Here is a 17,199-nt window from a genome sequence, read left to right as displayed (position 1 = left end):
AGACAATGTCCATTTTTGAGGGATAAGTATTATAATAAATATGTTACAGTTTGCTCTGCAAACAGAGAGGAGAGTTCTAGATGAAATAGGAGATGGGAGGCAGATGAGTTCAAGGAGACTTCCTGCAAAATATCCTTGAGCTGAATTTTGAGTAGAGTAAGCCCACCTTCATTTTACTTCGACTGGAAACCTGTGATTTCCTATAATTCCTATGTTAAAATTTTTAATAACTTTTAAAGAATCAGCAGTGAATCTCCCCACTCTCCCCTAGTTTTACAGTTGTGAAACAGACCTAAAGAGGCTAATGATTCAACTGAGTTCAAATAGCCAGCTGCTGGCAGAGTTAGGAGACTCCATATCCTGCCTCATAGTCTGGGCCCCTAGAACATCTATATTAATTACTTACCAATTCAGCTTTAGTGAGCTATTTTGGATTCATGACATTTTTGGTAGTGTATTCAAGTTGTTGAATTTTAAAATTTCTCCAATTTTAAAATTTCTACATTTTCTCCATTCCTTAGTCCCAAAAATGAAGGAGAAGGTACATTCTCAGAATAACTAAAGTATGATTCTTAATATGGACTTGTCTGGCATGTTTTAATATGTAATTTTACTTGTGATATTAATTTTTCTTTTTCTCTTTTTAGTCTGCCATTTTCAATTTTCAGAGCCTGTTGACTGTAATCTTGCTGCTTATATGTACCTGTGCTTATATCCGATCCTTGGCACCCAGCATCTTGGACAAAAATAAAACTGGGTATGTTATTAATGAAGTCTAATCACCCAAATTAGTTCTTATAGCCATTGAATGTAATTACTATAAACTTCATTGAATAATTGAATTCCTCTATATAACTTAGTTTCGTAATAACTTTTTACATTATTTTCTCCCCCTTTTGGATTTTTTAAAAATCCAAAAACTTTATATTCACAGAATCTTACTAAATAAAGGTAGTAAAGTTGGTTATCACATTTAGAAAGTTTTGAACAGTTTGCAGGCACTGTGTTCACAGAAATAATAATATAGACGTTTCCTTTCCAATCCAAGATTGCTCTAACCATGTAAGGTCTTGTTTGTATCATTAAAGCAAACATCTTTAGAGAAATTTATTTCACTTACTTAAGACAGTAGTAAAAATTAAGTCTTGGGTATGTCACCCTTTTAATTATATATTCACACCCCCAAAAACATTGAGCTTAATATAATTAAATTTTAAAGTGCCATGTTCATAATTCAAAAATACATGTTGAATTCAACCAAAAGAGTGTATATATATAAAAAAAAGACCATGTGATAAAAACTAAACTTTCTTCACCGTATATTTATTAATTTCTATGAATAATTGTCTTAATCCTTCCTTGATAAGAGCCTGTACCTCACTTAATCATTTTAAGAAATAAAAAGATTAAAAAATAGAATATTTCACATAGGAATAATTATCTCCAGCACTTTTTTGCTTTTAATGGAAAGAAAAAGACCTATAAGAGGCGAGGTGGTAGAGATTCAGCTATCAGAATAATAATGTCTGCTCTCTTTTCTTTATCTTTGGAGTCATAATTAGCATTTATTCAAACATCACATTATCTAAATCATTTGGCTTTTGTTACTCTTTATTTCTTAGGGTTGTTTGAACACAAATGAAGGAATAAATAGAACCTCTAACCAGTTTTGAATATTGGAAATCAGTAATCATGTTCTAATAAACTGATCATTTGTTTTTGTTGGACTGAGAGATATTATTTAACCTACTGAAGTTGAAAGCATGCTATCTGTTTATTAGTTTTATGGCAATGGCCCACTTCCTTTGTAAAAATTGTGCTCTCATCATGCCAGCCTTTTTATCTGAACTCTTATTGCACTTAGTATTAAGCACTCAATTTAATACTTTGTCTGTTTGTGAAATTATACAATTTTATTTGCTTTTTAGTTATACATGAAGCCTTTTTACCCAACCAATTTTATGTCCTTCTTTCCTTTCTCTGCAACCCCAGACTATTAACTTATAGTTAAAGCATATGGTAGAAACCAGTAAACATTCTCATTGATCAGTTGTTTGGAATTCTAATATAACGTCCATCTAATAAGATACTTATGTTTATTTCATTAAAGAATAATCACATAGTAGAATAGAATATTTATACTTTAGTGATGCCATTATGAAAAAAGTAGATCGCATGTGGAAATAAGTCTGCTCCTCATTTCTTTGGGAGCAGGAATACATCCATAACATGCTACATTAAAAAAAGGAGTTTTCAGGGCTGCCAACCTTACAGTAGAGGTTGAGTAGTAGTATATTTCTCCTACATAAAAGACCAAAAACATAGCATGCCTGTTTTTACATTTTGAATTATATAGTGATTCAGTCAACTGTTTGAAAGCTTTTCATAAAAATTTTGTTTCTATTTATATGAATGTTAAGCCCCATTTTATTTCGAGTTCTACATAAGTATTTTCTATAGAAAAAAATGTATAGTCCATTGTTCTTTTTTGTTAAAATACATATTTTTATGAGACTCATCATAAACTTTCCTTTTATTATAGTGAGTATTCCTGCTTAGGTGAAGATGTCTAGACCTAATGGATAAAACGAGTTTTTGATGACTTCATTGTTGAAATAATAATATGGAACCAAAAAGCAGCAGGAAAAGATTGCTACTATGTCTTCTTTTCCTATTTTCATAGACCCAATAGCTTTATCAGCTGATATGCTTATTGGCTTATAACTATAGAAACTAAGCAACAAAATTGTATTGGTTTTTTACCAACTAGAAAAGTTCATGTGTTTTAATAGATAGCATTTGGGATATTGCAGAAATATGTCTAGGTAAGGAAATATGTAAAAAAGGTCAAAATGATACTGATAAATCTAAGTGGCCAAGTTAGGAAATTTGTTTTATATAAATAGCTTTTAATAGGCTGTGTTGTACCAACTTCCTAATAATACTTGGAGTTATTTCTAGAATATCAGACCTAAAAAGACCCTGATTGTGATCCTGTGGTTTCAGACTGTGTTCTTGTGTTCTTTGAGGCTTTAAGCTTCCCATGGAGGAACTTCAGGTATCCTGCCTCTGAGCTCCTTAACCAGAATAGCTTTAAATCAATAGTGCATCTTATAATTGATCGGTTATTAGAATCAAGCAACCGTGACATTGCAGATCACAAACCAGTTGTCTTCCATTTTTCGATGAAATGTAAGCCAATTTTAAGTGCTATCTGGAATTATTGTCATATGTGTCTTTAGCCTGTGTATTACTGAACATAGCAGGTTAGTTAGTCACTATTCTAAAGACTTTGTGTAATAACGCATTTTCTCCTTATAACAACCTATTGAGTGGTTATTAAAGAGATAAAGTACCTTGCTCACAGTTATGCAGCCAGTTAAGTAACATTGAATTTAGGTATGTTCTGGCCCTTATTTTTTTCTACCTTACTTTTAACAGATGTATATGATTTTTGTCCTTTTATTCCCATAATATAATTGTTTCACCTGTCACAGTGTCCATCCTAAAAAATATTTTATATGTTTACCTATTTCATTTAACCTAAAGTAAGAGAGTACTTTGAGGTCAGGAAGTTATATTTTAGAGGCGGAACCTATATAGAACTTAATTGAACCCATATTTTCTTTCATTCTTAATCATTCTAATAAAATGATTCAGTAGCCAGCCATCTCTTCAGGCAAAAAGAGGGTAATATAAATTTCCCTGGAATTTAAGTATTATGATTTTGTTACACCAATCCTAACTTAATACAATAAGTAACGTTAATTTATCTTGGTTTATAATCATGTGTAACACTATTTATTATTCTATTCTTTCAGACCAAAAAACAGTTACCTACAATGTTTTTTTTCTGATATCTTTTCATTAAATAACTTTTTTTTAAGCTTATACTTTTTATACATGCCAAGTAAGTGATAGATACATATAATATCATTTAATTCATAATATATTCATTCATAGATTGAAATGGACATCTTTGTTTTAATTCTTTTTATTTCCAGACTATATGTGTTTTAAATGCCATAGTTAGCTCGGATAGAGTGCCCTAAACTAGGATTATCTAATTATATTGAAAACAGGCACACATTGAATGACATTGTTATATCATTGCTGTTTATGGTTATAGATCATTTAAATATAGAGCTGCTACGTCCTATAAGAAGTAGGTATTTTTAGTATGAGAGTTCTATTTTTTAAAGTCAAAACACATTCCAAACCAGTTGTATTCATTTACCATTTTCTCAAAATTAATTTTTAATTAAATTGGCCTGTGTAGTTCCTGCTTTTGAATGTAAAGCACTTGAAGTTGACTGAATTAATCCTATAATAGTAAGCTATTGTGCAGATTTTTGCCACATACATTAATTTACCTTGGATTTAACTTATGACACCACATATAGTCCATTTTATGATAATTTGTATACATTGATGGTTGATAAGTTATTGCGGTAGCTTGACATCAAACAATTTCATTGTTGAAGCAAAGCATCAGAAGTTAAAATGCTAGTATATAATGAATTCTCTATATGATAACTAAGAGAATGATTTACCTTTCCCAGTAATCAATAGCTACTTTTTTTTTTTTTATTCTATGCAGATTGTTGGGTATATTTTGGAAGTGTGCCAGAATTGGTAAGTGTCTATGTATAATCTTCCTCTACTTCTTCAGCTATAAATTGTTGGCCAATTTACTTATGTCCAGTCACACAAATCAAATGTCAATTTTAAGAGTTCAGACTTCTTAGTTTTCTTCAATTTTGCAAGTTTGTAGAGTTGTGCCAAACTCTCTTTCCTTATGCTATTTAAAACTAGATTTGGCAGATACCACATAATACTTCATTAGTAAGGAAATAAAAATACATGAAAAGTCTTTCTTGAAATTCAGATAGCAAATACTATGGATTCCTGACTTTTGAAGAGATTTCAGACAGATGTGTATAGTTTTATGCACACATGCTTATAGTAGAGAGCATGCTGTTCTGTATAATGTGTACCATTTTGATAACTGAGGATGAATTTCCCATCAACGAAAGGCTTGCTGAGCAACTATCTAACCACAATCATTTTATTGCCAATGGTAAGTCATGAAATGTTGTTATTTGTTGCTTTTAGAAAACATTATTTTTTTTACATTAAATACATGTCATAGCTGTATTTTGTTCTAATTGATTAAAATTATTGTAAGTGTGCTTATCTTTTAACTTTATAAAATTAGTAGCAGCTTAAGTGTATTTATGCTTAGATAATATATTCTTGTCCCATGCCCCTATGTATATAACATTTAGCACAGTGCCCAGCAGCACATAGTAGACTCTCAACTGATTGGTAATTAATGAATTAAAATGAATTTTATTGCTGTAATTCACCAGTGCTCTTAAATAATAGATTATACCCTTTTAAACATAACTCATTCCAATAAAACCACTGCAGGCATTTGTATTTATACCACTCGGACTGAAAAGTGAATATTCCTTGTCCTCTTTGGAATTATTTACATGACCCCCTCAAAAAAGTGTTTGATTTTAGTACTCTTCTTCTAACATTGAATTTATACATAACTCCTTTTTTTCATAAAGCTGTTAGGCTTTCATAATGAGGAAAATTTCTTCTATGTTTGACATTTAGTCTAGTTAGCCACGCTGACAATAGCTTGAATTCCCCCAAACTAATTCCTTTAAATAAGATAGAGAATTTAAGAGTCATCTCTCTCAAGTAAGCTGTATTCCCTATAGAGTATTATGTTTTATTTTGGTTTTCACTTCTCATAGATGTGGAATATTTAGAAGATGATCCATCACAGAAAATAAAATATATTAAGATTGAAAAATACAAACTAAATTATTGTAATATTTAGAAATTTTTCTGAAGAAGACCTGAGAATTGATGTTATTTATCTGAGGATAAATACAAGCATACATAATCTCAGCTAAGGATTAAAAATGTAGGAGTTTCAAATTTTTTACAGCATCTTCTAAGATTCATAGGTTGTTAACATTGAAATAATTTTGAGAGAGCAACTTTTCTTGAGCTTTTAATGATAAGCACAACTCAGTTACCATGGAAGTTGTAAGCATAATACTAAATTATCTAGAAGTCCTTTTTAAGTCTAAGATTATACGATTCCTTGACTTTTTACTTTTGTTGTAGAAAATGATAGTATAAGCACAAAGAGCTTCACAGAAAAGTACCTCTTTTCAAGGCCTCATTCAATACATTAACTATTGAAACAGACATCTTTTAGAGAATTCACTGTGCTTTCAACATGTTAAACTGTCCTTCCTCCGTGCTCTTTTTCCAGATTTTATTATCTCATAGTGAAAGACGGGGGCGGGGGGTGGGGGTGGGGAGGAGAGAGAGAAAGGAAAGGGAGGAGGGAGTGTGTGTGTGTGTGTGTGTGTGTGTGTGTGTGTAAAGCATAGATAGGGCCTAGATAATTAGTTATCATTCAGGGGACATTTGGCAATGTCTAGAGATGTTTTTGGTTGTCACAACTAGAGTGGAGGAATATATACTGTATATAGGTCAAGGATGTTGCTAAACATCCTTTGTTGCACAGGACAGCCCTTTACAACAGAATTAGCCCAAAATGTCAATAGTGCCAAGGTTTAGAATACCCAACCTAGATGAACAGAGCTTTGTGGTGCAAATTTATCTGGTATTCAGTCATACTCAACAGCTGCAAACCCTGAAATAACAGAAGATATCTTAAACACTTCAAAAATAACCGAGGAGAGAGAGATAAAGAGACAAAATAGAACACTCAATGGCTAATGCTGATATCTAATGGTAAATGTAAATATATATAAACCAAACCGCTTGTTTCAGAGCCAAGTCACCTACAAAAAGAATAGTATTGTCTGGGAGCAGAGTAGTAAGAATAACTCCAGTAAACACGGAGAGAGAACATAATGGAAGAACAAGACAGTTTGAGGTGAATAGGGAGAATATCACTATATTAGAATAATCCTAAATAATCATTGGTAAAAATATAAAAAGCCTGGAGTTAGGAAGCTAAGCTTTCATATCAGTATTATCAATAAGTTGCTAATTCATAATAAAATATTAAAGTATTTGAAATCTGTTCTATTAGAGGTTTCTCTAAGAAGAGAAGTATGTACAACTTCATTTAGTAGCCAATCCAGGTGACCCTTTTTGTTCACAATTTTACTTGAAAGTATAGCTATAAGTTTAAGATATCTAGTTTGGAGCTTTCTTAATGCTTTCCTACTGTCTCATGTGTTTTTATGTTTTACTATAAACTATGCCTTTTTTTTTTTTTTGCTTGCTCATTATTATTTCCATTTTCCTCTTGACTATGAATGCCATAGGTTAAATGGTTGAGTTAAAATATTCATTCTTGCCAATTATATGAAAACATTAGCTTTTCATTTTGGCAAAGTGGCTTAGAAAATGTTGATGCTGATACACTGCTTTCTCAAACACAAGCTCCTCCTATCTTTACACAGAATATATCCTCAAAGGATGTAATTTTAATGGGAAAAGGCCCAGCCAAATCATCTTATGTTACACATCACATTACAGCAACTGTTTCACATTCACTTATACAGACCTAAGACCAGACAAGAAGTAACATTCTTACCCAAGTTTAACCAAGGATGTTTAACTCTACCACTTGGCAATCTCTTTTAAGAAAATTAAAAACAGGAAAATGAAACCCATATGTAAATTATAGCATTCTAAGCTAAAAGATGAGGAAGAGAACTTCCTCAAAAATTAATTTGCAGCAGATGGAAAATTTAGGACAATATTAATTTTCTTTTTAGGTGTTCAATAAGACTTTTGAACAGTGAGAGTATCTAGTCCTAATAAGAGTGATAGGTTTGCTTATGAAATCTGCCTGAAATTTGTATTGGAATGAGCTTTTTTTATTCTGTTTAATAACTTAAGGTTTTTTTTTGTTTGTTTTTTTGCCCCCAAAGGAATTAGCATTGCTTAAAAATGATAACCCAGGGTAATTTTTAGTTTTAAAAGATTTTTTTTTTCTAGTTGAGAGAGTGGTATTGTGAAAACACTATTCTCTTACTTTCTAGATTTTACTTAAGCTGGAAAACAGTCCATTAAATGTCTGTGATAGAAAAACACTTTCATAAAAACACTAAATGTTTATTTTATTTGTATGTGTGTATATCTTTTATGAGTATTGTCATTGAACAGACACAAAGGTACATACTTACAAAATGAATATGTGAGCTCAATTGAGGATTTTAGTTAATAAGGGTGATCAAGATTGATGTTTTCCAGAGAGAGTTAACCGAACTTGCTAAGTGAAATGAGGAACTTAGTTACTGGAAAAGAGTGCATTTTAAACATCATAGAAAAACACAAGTGAGGAGAGTATAAACCATCTCTACTAGAGGATACTAGGTACATACCCAGGATTATTTCTAGAAGTAGCACATCACTCTTGCTTTCCTATGTACCCTCAAGGCAGCACAGAAATGCTTAGTGCTTTATGGAATCATACAGCCTTGCAATTACGGAAGAAACGGGAAAGAACAAGATGAATTTCAGTTAACTAGCAATCACAAGATCTCTATCTCTTTGCAAGACTTTTCACAAGCCAACTCCAGGTCTATTTCATGCAAAAAAAAAGTCTCCAAATATAAACACTCTTAAAACACATGGTGAAAATCTACTCATGCAAAAGTGGTTTTAAGTTCTACATATTTAACCCACAGTAATTGTACTATAAAAGATTTGATATGAAATCCATCTCAGAAATAGTTTTTTTTTAATGTTTTGTATTAAACATTTTATGTCCATTCTTAAAATGCAGTTTTATTGATCACTCTGTTTATTTTCATCCACGAATGCTTATTTTTTCCCCCTTTAAAAGTGTCATGAATTGCTACCAATGAGGAAAAAAAATATGACTAAACTGTATGTCGAATTTCTTTTTATAGGTGGAAGTTTCCTTTTTACAAGAGAAAAATAATATTTGTTTGGCCTTAATTGAATTTGAAATCGTTTCTCTTGGATCTCTAGCCTACATTCTGTGCTAAATTTTTAATATTTGGGTTTACTCTGTGACAAAGGAATGGCTCATTGAGGGTTTTCTAAACAAATGAAAAGGAGGTAGTCTTAGAAACAAATCATTATAGTTTAGTGCATTCTGTATTGTATTTGCTTTTATGTTGCACCTAGTTCTTGTTTTGCCACCCCATTCCCCACGTGTATGGGCCTCATAATGAGAACCTCATCTTGATTCTTTTTTTTTTTATCTTGATTCTTTTGTACCTTTCTCCAATAGTAAATAATAACCATATCCTATTAGCTACTCAGTTAATCAACATGAATATCTTCCTTGTTTTCAACAGGTGAACGAAAGAGTCCTTATGTTGCAGTATGCTGTATAGTGATGGCCTTCAGCATTCTCTTCATACAGTAGCTTGGAAAAATGCCCAAATTGAATTGCCACCAAATTTCGATACGAAAAGGGACTTACCTGCAGAAAAATAATGGAAAGAGTGGTTAACTCTTTTATCTCTGAACATTGAATGAGATAAATTTCCAGCTGCTTTTCTCTACTTTTGTTATTGGACCAATGTTCTAGATAAATAATTAAGATGTAACCATTTAATACTTAAAGAGTTTGTAACAATCTCAGTACTGTTACTACAATATTACGTTCTACAAATGTTATTCTTTTGTGTCAGATACCAGTTTTTAGTGACATCTCTAAGATACATAGTAGAAAACAAAATTGGTAAATTATTCAAGTTCCTGTCACTGTGATTTGGAAATGATATATCTTTATAGAACGAAACCTTATATTGGACTAGCTTTTTTTGGAAAAAAAGGTTCAATTTGTGTTGCTAAGGATTGCATTTGTATTTAATAATGCTTGCCTTTCCTCTGGCCACACCATTTTGAGCATTAACCAGAGTACCTCTACTGAAGCGAACTCTTTAGTTTATTACAGGTTTTTAAACTATTTAAAACAAGCCTATGTGTTTCTTAAGGAGGAATATAAATGAGATAGGACTTTAGAGTAGTATTGGGGAAAATGTTAATATTTAACGTAGAGTGTAGAATAACTAACTGGTGTAGTAACCTCTGCAAGCCTCTCTGCTTAAATATGGATAAATATCTTCAGCATAAATTTGACCAGCTGTTGTTCTCTAAATAAAACTGCATTCATAGAATGAAATAGCAAAATAGAACAATTACAGAATGGTAATCTTATGTGTTTTTCTTTTTTTTTAATGTCAGGTCTTCACTTATTTTAATTACCCCAAATGCAAACTGTGTTTTTATCGTTTTTTAATACAGCACTTTAAATCTAGTTTACGTTTTGTCTGTGAACTTGAACTGGAATCTCTTGTGTAACTTAATAGGTGATGATAAACAGTTTTCAAGTCTGCTTATATGTATACCATGGCGTAAGTTCTTTGAGCTTTGATAATAAAGGAGGACGACCTTTAGTAATTTTCATCGAGGAAAGAGAAACACTCAGAATATGATTTACAGGTTTTGCAGTAGAGCAGTTATAAGTTTATGGTTAACATCTCTTAAGGTTCAACCAAAATTCAGTTAAAATTTCAAAGCTAAGCAGAATTTAAATATCTTAGCCAAAAATTGTCCATTATTGGTAATATTAATTAGATATTAAGAAAAGGATTATTTTAAAAAGAGTCTGCGAGCAGCTCTTTCTGCAGAAGTTACTGAACTGAAAGCTGTTTATTTTTAAAGACTAAACTACTTGGAAAGAATTCTAGGAAACATCTATTAGACAGTCAATTCTAAGATTTCTTTAGTTTGGCATTTCTGAGGATGTAGGTAGAAGAAAGGAAGAAATAATTTCTTTTGAAAATTTCTGGTAATATATAAAAATTTGTTCTGTGTGTAGATTCTGAACAGAGTGGGAGGCAGCTTATTTCTGACCTTAGCCATTCTGACCTTTTGATACACAGGCTTTTTGGGAGGCAGGGGAAAAACACAGGATTCTATGAAGAAAAACAATTAGCATTTTCTTTTACAGTTTTGTTTTGTTTTGTTTTGTTTCTTTTGAGCAGTTACCAGAGAATCCTTTCATATAACCCAAAGGGCAGTGGAGGTAGTTTTAAGCCCACGGAATATTCACATATTCTTTTTGTGGTGGTGTGTGGTAGGGTGCAGAAGAGGATTAAGGATCAGTTTAAGCATCAGATGGACTGCCTCTGTCACGTAGTCTTATTGCAGAGCTGGATGGGATAGTCGACACTGAAGTCCACAGCTTGTCTGGGTCAAACACTCTCCCTAACCTTCCTGGCTCTGGAATTTTGATTCCATCTCTCCTGGAATTTGTGTGATTGGCCTCAGCTGTACCAATGGCAGGAGCATGTCTTCTTTCTAGCAGTCTTAAAAGATGGTCAGGCAAAAGGCTGCATAGTCTCCTGAATTCCCTCTGTGACTTAAAAAAGTTTAGATTCAAGTCCAGTGTTTTCTTAATGCCTGTGCTGCTGTACCAGGCACTATCCTGAATGTTCTTACATGTTCAAATTCAAAATAGCCCTTTTGTGCTAGAGATAATAGTAATCTGTAATTTGTAATAGATTCCTTCATCTTAGTGATATGCACACCAGTCTAGTTTTATCTTAAATCAAAATAGAGGTTTGAATGAAGTGACTTCTCCAAGTTTACATAGTCAAAAATGAACAAATCTCTGTTTTGTGAAAAAGACCTATGACTTGTCAATAGAATATGTTTTACTATTCTTTCAAGAAACATTTATGGAGCGCATATGGTATATTCTCATTGAAGATACACATTTTCTTCCCTCTAGCAGTCATAATGTGGTGGGTGAGAGATGAAGTTATACAAAGTACAACGTGACAGCATTTATTATTGAGGTAATGCCAGGATTCCAGAAGAAAATAAAAGGGCGATAACTCAGTTAGGGATACAAACATCCTTCCGAAGAAGCAATGCGTAAACTGAATTTAAGAGCAATGTGCAAAAGCACCAGTGGTATATTATGGACTACAAGTACGTAGCTTGTTGTGCCACTTGGGGAGTATGAAGACATAAACTTAGAAAGATGGACAAAGGTTAAATCCTACAGGGTCTGCATTCTTATTATTATCTATTACCTACCTCAGAATTGAAGGTGAATATGTGTTCCTTTCTTCCTGACCTCAAGAAAAAAATCGTCCGTTGGTTTACATATTAACAAGGTTGAATATATACATACCAATCTTAATTTGGACCAGGAATACAGTAGGATATTCTCCAGAGACTTACCTGCGTAGTATATAAAGCCAAGGTAGCTAAGTCAAGTAATTTTAGGAACTTTTTTAGTAACTCATACTCCATCAATGCCAAAAGCAGCCGTGATTGTTAAAGCACACATCAGCACAATGAGCAGATGTGGTGCATTGTCTGCATTTCCTGGGTGTACAGAAAAGATTTCCAGTGAGCAAGGACTTAATGCTCTTACCAAAGTCTTTGAAAAGTTACTGGATCATAGGAAACAAAAAAACACAAATAGAAGATTCTTAGGGACTGCTCTTCCCTTTCTTTGGTATCCAGTTACAATACTTAATACTTGTTCAGAATATAAGTAGCCAAGTACAGCAAGTCCTCGAGTAACATTGCATTATAATGTTGAACTTAAACTCGTTTATTTCAATTAACCTGTGGTAAAATTGGTTTCATTGTACTTAAAAGTCACAGAACAATATTAAGTGAGGACTTAAAATATATAATAGCATTGTGAAAATTGCGAATACTGCACAGCCTTGTTATTCTCAATCAGCAAGTTAACACTAGCCTCCAAAAATAACTTTATAATTATGTCATTTATATACTACCTTCCATGGTGTCTTTTACTTTGCCCTAAATTAATCCCAAAATAATCTGAAATGCCACTCCAATAGCAGAAAAAAAGGGGGGTATATTTCCTGTGATTTTTTTTTTTTTTGCCTGTGGTTTTAAGAGTACAAAGGATCATCCTACTCTGGTAATCCACATGTCCATAGTGTGTAATAAAAATAAAAATGAATTCTCAAGAGCCTCCTAGTTTTTATTGTCATATGAGTGAAAAAAAAAAATTGAAATGGCCATCTTTTGAGTAAACTGGAAAGAGAAATGTTTCTGTTTACCTACATAATTAAAAGCTGGTCAAGATTAGTTTGGGGGAGTTATAGGTTGTTGATTGTTTTGCAATTTAAAGCTGTTCAGTCTGTTTGCTATTTCTATGAGCCTTCGAGCGCCTAAGTGACTTGCTTCTGATAGTTCATTTCTGAACTGCCCCAGAAATGGTTAAAATCTGATTCTGAATCAAAGTGGCAGTTGTTAATTGTTGACAATTATTTTTAACCTTGTTCTCAACTGAAAGCCTTCAGATGCCCAAACGTTCTGGCAAGTTGCTATCATTTTCTGTCCAAAATCTGAGAGCAGTGTCCATCAGTCATTATTTGGCCTATTTATACCTTTTATTGAAAAATATGTAAAGGCTTGCATGCACTACATGCCTTGCTTGAGTAGCATGGTCCAGCACTGAATTAACACGCAAACCTTTGTTGGACCTGTTAGAATTTACTTAACCAAATGGATTACAATGACTATAGTTGAGTTTTGAACTCAAATATTTCAGATATGAATAGGAAAACAGTAACTTAATTGTTTCTTTCAATGTATATTGTAAACCCCCTCACTACCCCATTAAAACTACAAGTTGATATGAAACTTTATAAAGAAAATCACTGAATTTCTGATTTCTAACTCAGGTCAAAAGTGTTAAAAATGGCTTTGCTTGAGACCATTGAATTTAACAGTAGGAAAGCAAAATCTACTTTCACTAGTGTTTGACCTTGCGTTGGCAAGGGAAGTAGCCTAGCAACTACCCGAATTGTCAAAATGTGTAATTTATAAGCCGCTTCAACATTTTTGATCAAGTACTATGGGCCAAATGATGGAAAAATAATATGCAGATATTAAACTTTAAAAAGAAGGAAACATTTAAAGCATGACGGATTTCAGAAAAGGCTGGCATCAAAGGAGGAATGTTTGCAGTATTAAAGTGTTAAAAGTGATCTGCAGGCTCCTAGTAACACCAACGACTTCACCTTGGAAATTAAAAGGTATGAAAATAGAATACTCTCAATATTTCATTAAAGCTCCTAAAAAACAAAATAGTACTTTCCTTTTGATTTTATTTAATAAAAATATTTTTTTGCTTGGTTTTTTACCTAACGTTATGTATTCATAAATGGAACCTATTAAGTCTTGGAAAATGAGTACTTTGACTTATAAAATATGTTTAAGGAGTTTACAGTATGAAGAGAACTGTAGAACAAAGTACAGGGTAATAAAGGTGGATGATTTTTATAAAAATTTAGTTTTGTGAGTAAACCGTATTCAGATCTAACGTGTCACTGTTCTCAGCTCTAAATGAATCAAAGCCTAAATAACAATGACATAGTTCTAAACCTGTCATGTAAAATTGCCTTTATACTCTGGCAATTTCAGTAACAGTTGTTTTTATTTTTAAGTATTACCATCACAAGCATCTTTTCAAAGACATGTAATCGAATCTGTCAACACAGCAGTGGAACACAGAAAACTATTGACATGGTTCTTGAATCCCTAGGCAATTAGTTTGACCTGCCATGAAGAATAGAAATAAGAGTATAATTCAGGATAATCTTTATGCTCCCAAGAAATGGAAAATTAATCCCTCTGACATTCCTGCCCCATGAGGTAGGGTCCTTCATATCTCCCTTTCCATTCCTAAAAAAAAAAATCTAAGACTGGTTGTGCGCCAGACAGTGTTAGGGTCAGATAGAGTTCCTGCTGTCATGGAATCTATTCTAGTGAAGACTGACTAATCAAAATATCTGATAAGCATACTCAACTTCTAGTAGGGGCCCTGAAGAAAACAGCATTATTTAGATCGAGTGGTCAGAGTAAGTCAGTCTGTGGGGTTGAGGGTTAGGCTAAGACCTATGGACAGGCAGAAGGAACAGAATATTCAAAGACCCAAAGATAGGAAAGAGCTGGGACTTGAAGTGGTCAAGAAATTAATAGCATGAAGAATATGCTAAGTGAGACAAAGAATGGTATAAGTTGGATAGAAAAATGGGCCAAATCATCCAGTGCTTTGAGCCACAGAAAAGGCTAGCAGACTCATGTAAAGGAATTGACCTTACACAATTGGAGCAGGTAGAGTAGTTTCTCTAAGGTCTTTTTGTCGAATATTGGACCTGAAATCCACAAGGCAGAAGGGAAGAATAGAAGCCTCAGAAAGGATTGAAACCCGTGACGGTTCTTGTGGCTCAGCTCTTAGTGCTGTGGATGTCCTGCAGAAAGAAGCCAGTGTCCATCTTGGAGCTAAACATGCATCTGGTCCAGGAGTCAGAAAAGCTGAAAAGAAGGTAGAGTAGTTGTAGTCCCCAACTGTTGCCTCAGGCTAACAAAGTAGTCAACACAGATATGAGCCAACAAAATGGCTGTTGCTTCACCTTGGCCCTCCAAATTTCACACAAGACTCTCCTATAGCCCACTCTAACCAGAACCCCACAGGGAAAGGAATTCTAGGAAATATAGGTCAGTCTAACCAAGTTGACACATTACTAGGTCATCATGACCTTTAAGGCCCTTCCACTTAGATCTCCCAGCAAGATCCTAAGCAAAGCTCTTCATCGTCCTATCTAAACTTGCTACTTCTAAGTTTTTCCATTTTTGTAAATGGTACAACTTTCCTTCTATAATCAAAACTTTCTAATCCACTCAATTCCTCTTTTCTCTCATATCCCTTTCTTGCTCCCACTAATCTGTAACTTAGTTCTATCACTTTTTACCTCTACAGTGCCCACCCCGGTTGTATGAGTTCATACTCACCGAGTGATTACATAATCCCACACATCGATTTCACATTTAGTTTCATATAAGCCCCATTCTGGGAACCCCCAGAGTACAACAAGGACTTTCTCCCCTCCAAAGACACAGGGAGTGAGTTATGGTGGAGAAGCCAGCATGCTGCTATTATTATTTAAACCAAGAAAAACACATTGTAGACAAGATGAAAGATCTAATAAAAATGTGTTCTTATTCCTGATTCTAAAACTTTAACAGCTGGGCTTTCCCATGTGGAATAATATTACATAAATAACTCAGCCAGGAAGCAGAGGGGCTGTGAAGAAATCCAACAAAATGATAGATGATCTTGGATACTTTTAATATCACACCCAATGGAGTTACCAAAAAAAAAAATTAGTGGTCATTGGAAGATACTAGTGAGCTAGCCAGTGCTGGTATGATCAACAGACTTAAAGAACCTGAGTCATGTATTACTAATTCTACAGAAGTTTTCTTTCTATTTAAACATAGTAACACTCTATTCCACAGGGACTTCTGCTCCATCCAAATTTATCGTATTTTAATTAGTCATGAAAATTTAGAGAAGTTGGCTCTCAAAAAATAAACTTGTTGAGATTTTAAACAGAAGTAACTGAATTCTTATATTTACTTTTCTCGGGGACAAATATCACAAAGTGCATCCTATTTAGTATTCTTTTCCACATAATTTAGGTGTGTGTACCTCATGTTACATTTTCTTCCCACTTCTTCTTTCCGCTGAAGTATACATAGTCGCAGTTGTGGCATAAATGCCAAAGGCATTATGCAAAAATAGGAGTGAGGAATAGAACCGCAGCCTAAGGAAATGAATAAAGTTCTGCCTATATAATAGGAAAGTGGTGGGACTGAGCCACAATCCATGTGACAGATATAGAATTTTGGAGCAAGTCTCTTCATCTCCTTCAGGTTTGTGTTGGCCCCCACTTATATTTCTCAGCAGGTCCTTAGACAAAGAGCTCTTAGAAAGTGAAAATTCATTTTTCTCCAGGCATGTTCTCGGACATCCCACTGTGGTTGGAAGTTCTACTTTGTGAAATGTACCCAGGAAATCACCTTGCCAGAAGTTTTATGAGAGCTCACTGGTTATTTCTGAAGAGTTACAGGAGATATTCTGTGATTTTAACAGTGGTTACTTCAGTAGGAAACACTCAGGGAGCATGTGCTTGTTATTCTTTTCTTTATCTAATCCTGAGATCGATCATTGCCCTTATCTATGAATATCGACTCACCCATTGGCTACATCATGCAAAGGAAAATATCCACATCAACTTGAAAAAAGAGGAGAAAAAATAGAAATTTACTTCTAGGCCTTTACTTATCATTTCCCTCAACTCT

The 17,199-nt window shown here is 33.5% G+C and overlaps 1 protein-coding gene and 1 non-coding gene across 4 annotated transcripts in view; both read left to right on the top strand.

The window, feature by feature from the left end:
- TMEM167A (transmembrane protein 167A) overlaps window positions 1-17,199 on the top strand; it is a 63,303-nt gene that overhangs the window by 7,689 nt on the left and 38,415 nt on the right. For 2 of the 3 annotated variants that reach the window (XR_005655454.1, XM_039875006.1), the window contains exons 2-3: window positions 648-757; window positions 4,601-4,635. Coding sequence is in view for 2 of the 3 variants with exons in the window: in XM_039875006.1 (XP_039730940.1) it covers window positions 648-757; window positions 4,601-4,635 (145 nt within the window). In the remaining variant the exon portion in view is untranslated. Of the gene's footprint in view, window positions 1-647; window positions 758-4,600; window positions 4,636-9,341; window positions 10,398-17,199 lie in introns of those variants that run through there. The other variant, XM_039875007.1, reaches the window with a different exon arrangement.
- On the top strand, window positions 2,172-2,309 carry LOC120612697 (small nucleolar RNA U109). Its single transcript, XR_005655516.1, has one exon. It is a non-coding gene; the product is annotated as a small nucleolar RNA U109 (small nucleolar RNA).

Source organism: Pteropus medius, unplaced genomic scaffold, assembly GCF_902729225.1.
Source record: "Pteropus medius unplaced genomic scaffold, Ma_sr-lr_union100, whole genome shotgun sequence".
Classification (NCBI taxonomy): Eukaryota; Metazoa; Chordata; class Mammalia; order Chiroptera; family Pteropodidae; genus Pteropus; species Pteropus medius.
Note: the sequence above shows the minus strand (reverse complement) of the source record. Positions and strands in the feature narration are given on the sequence as shown.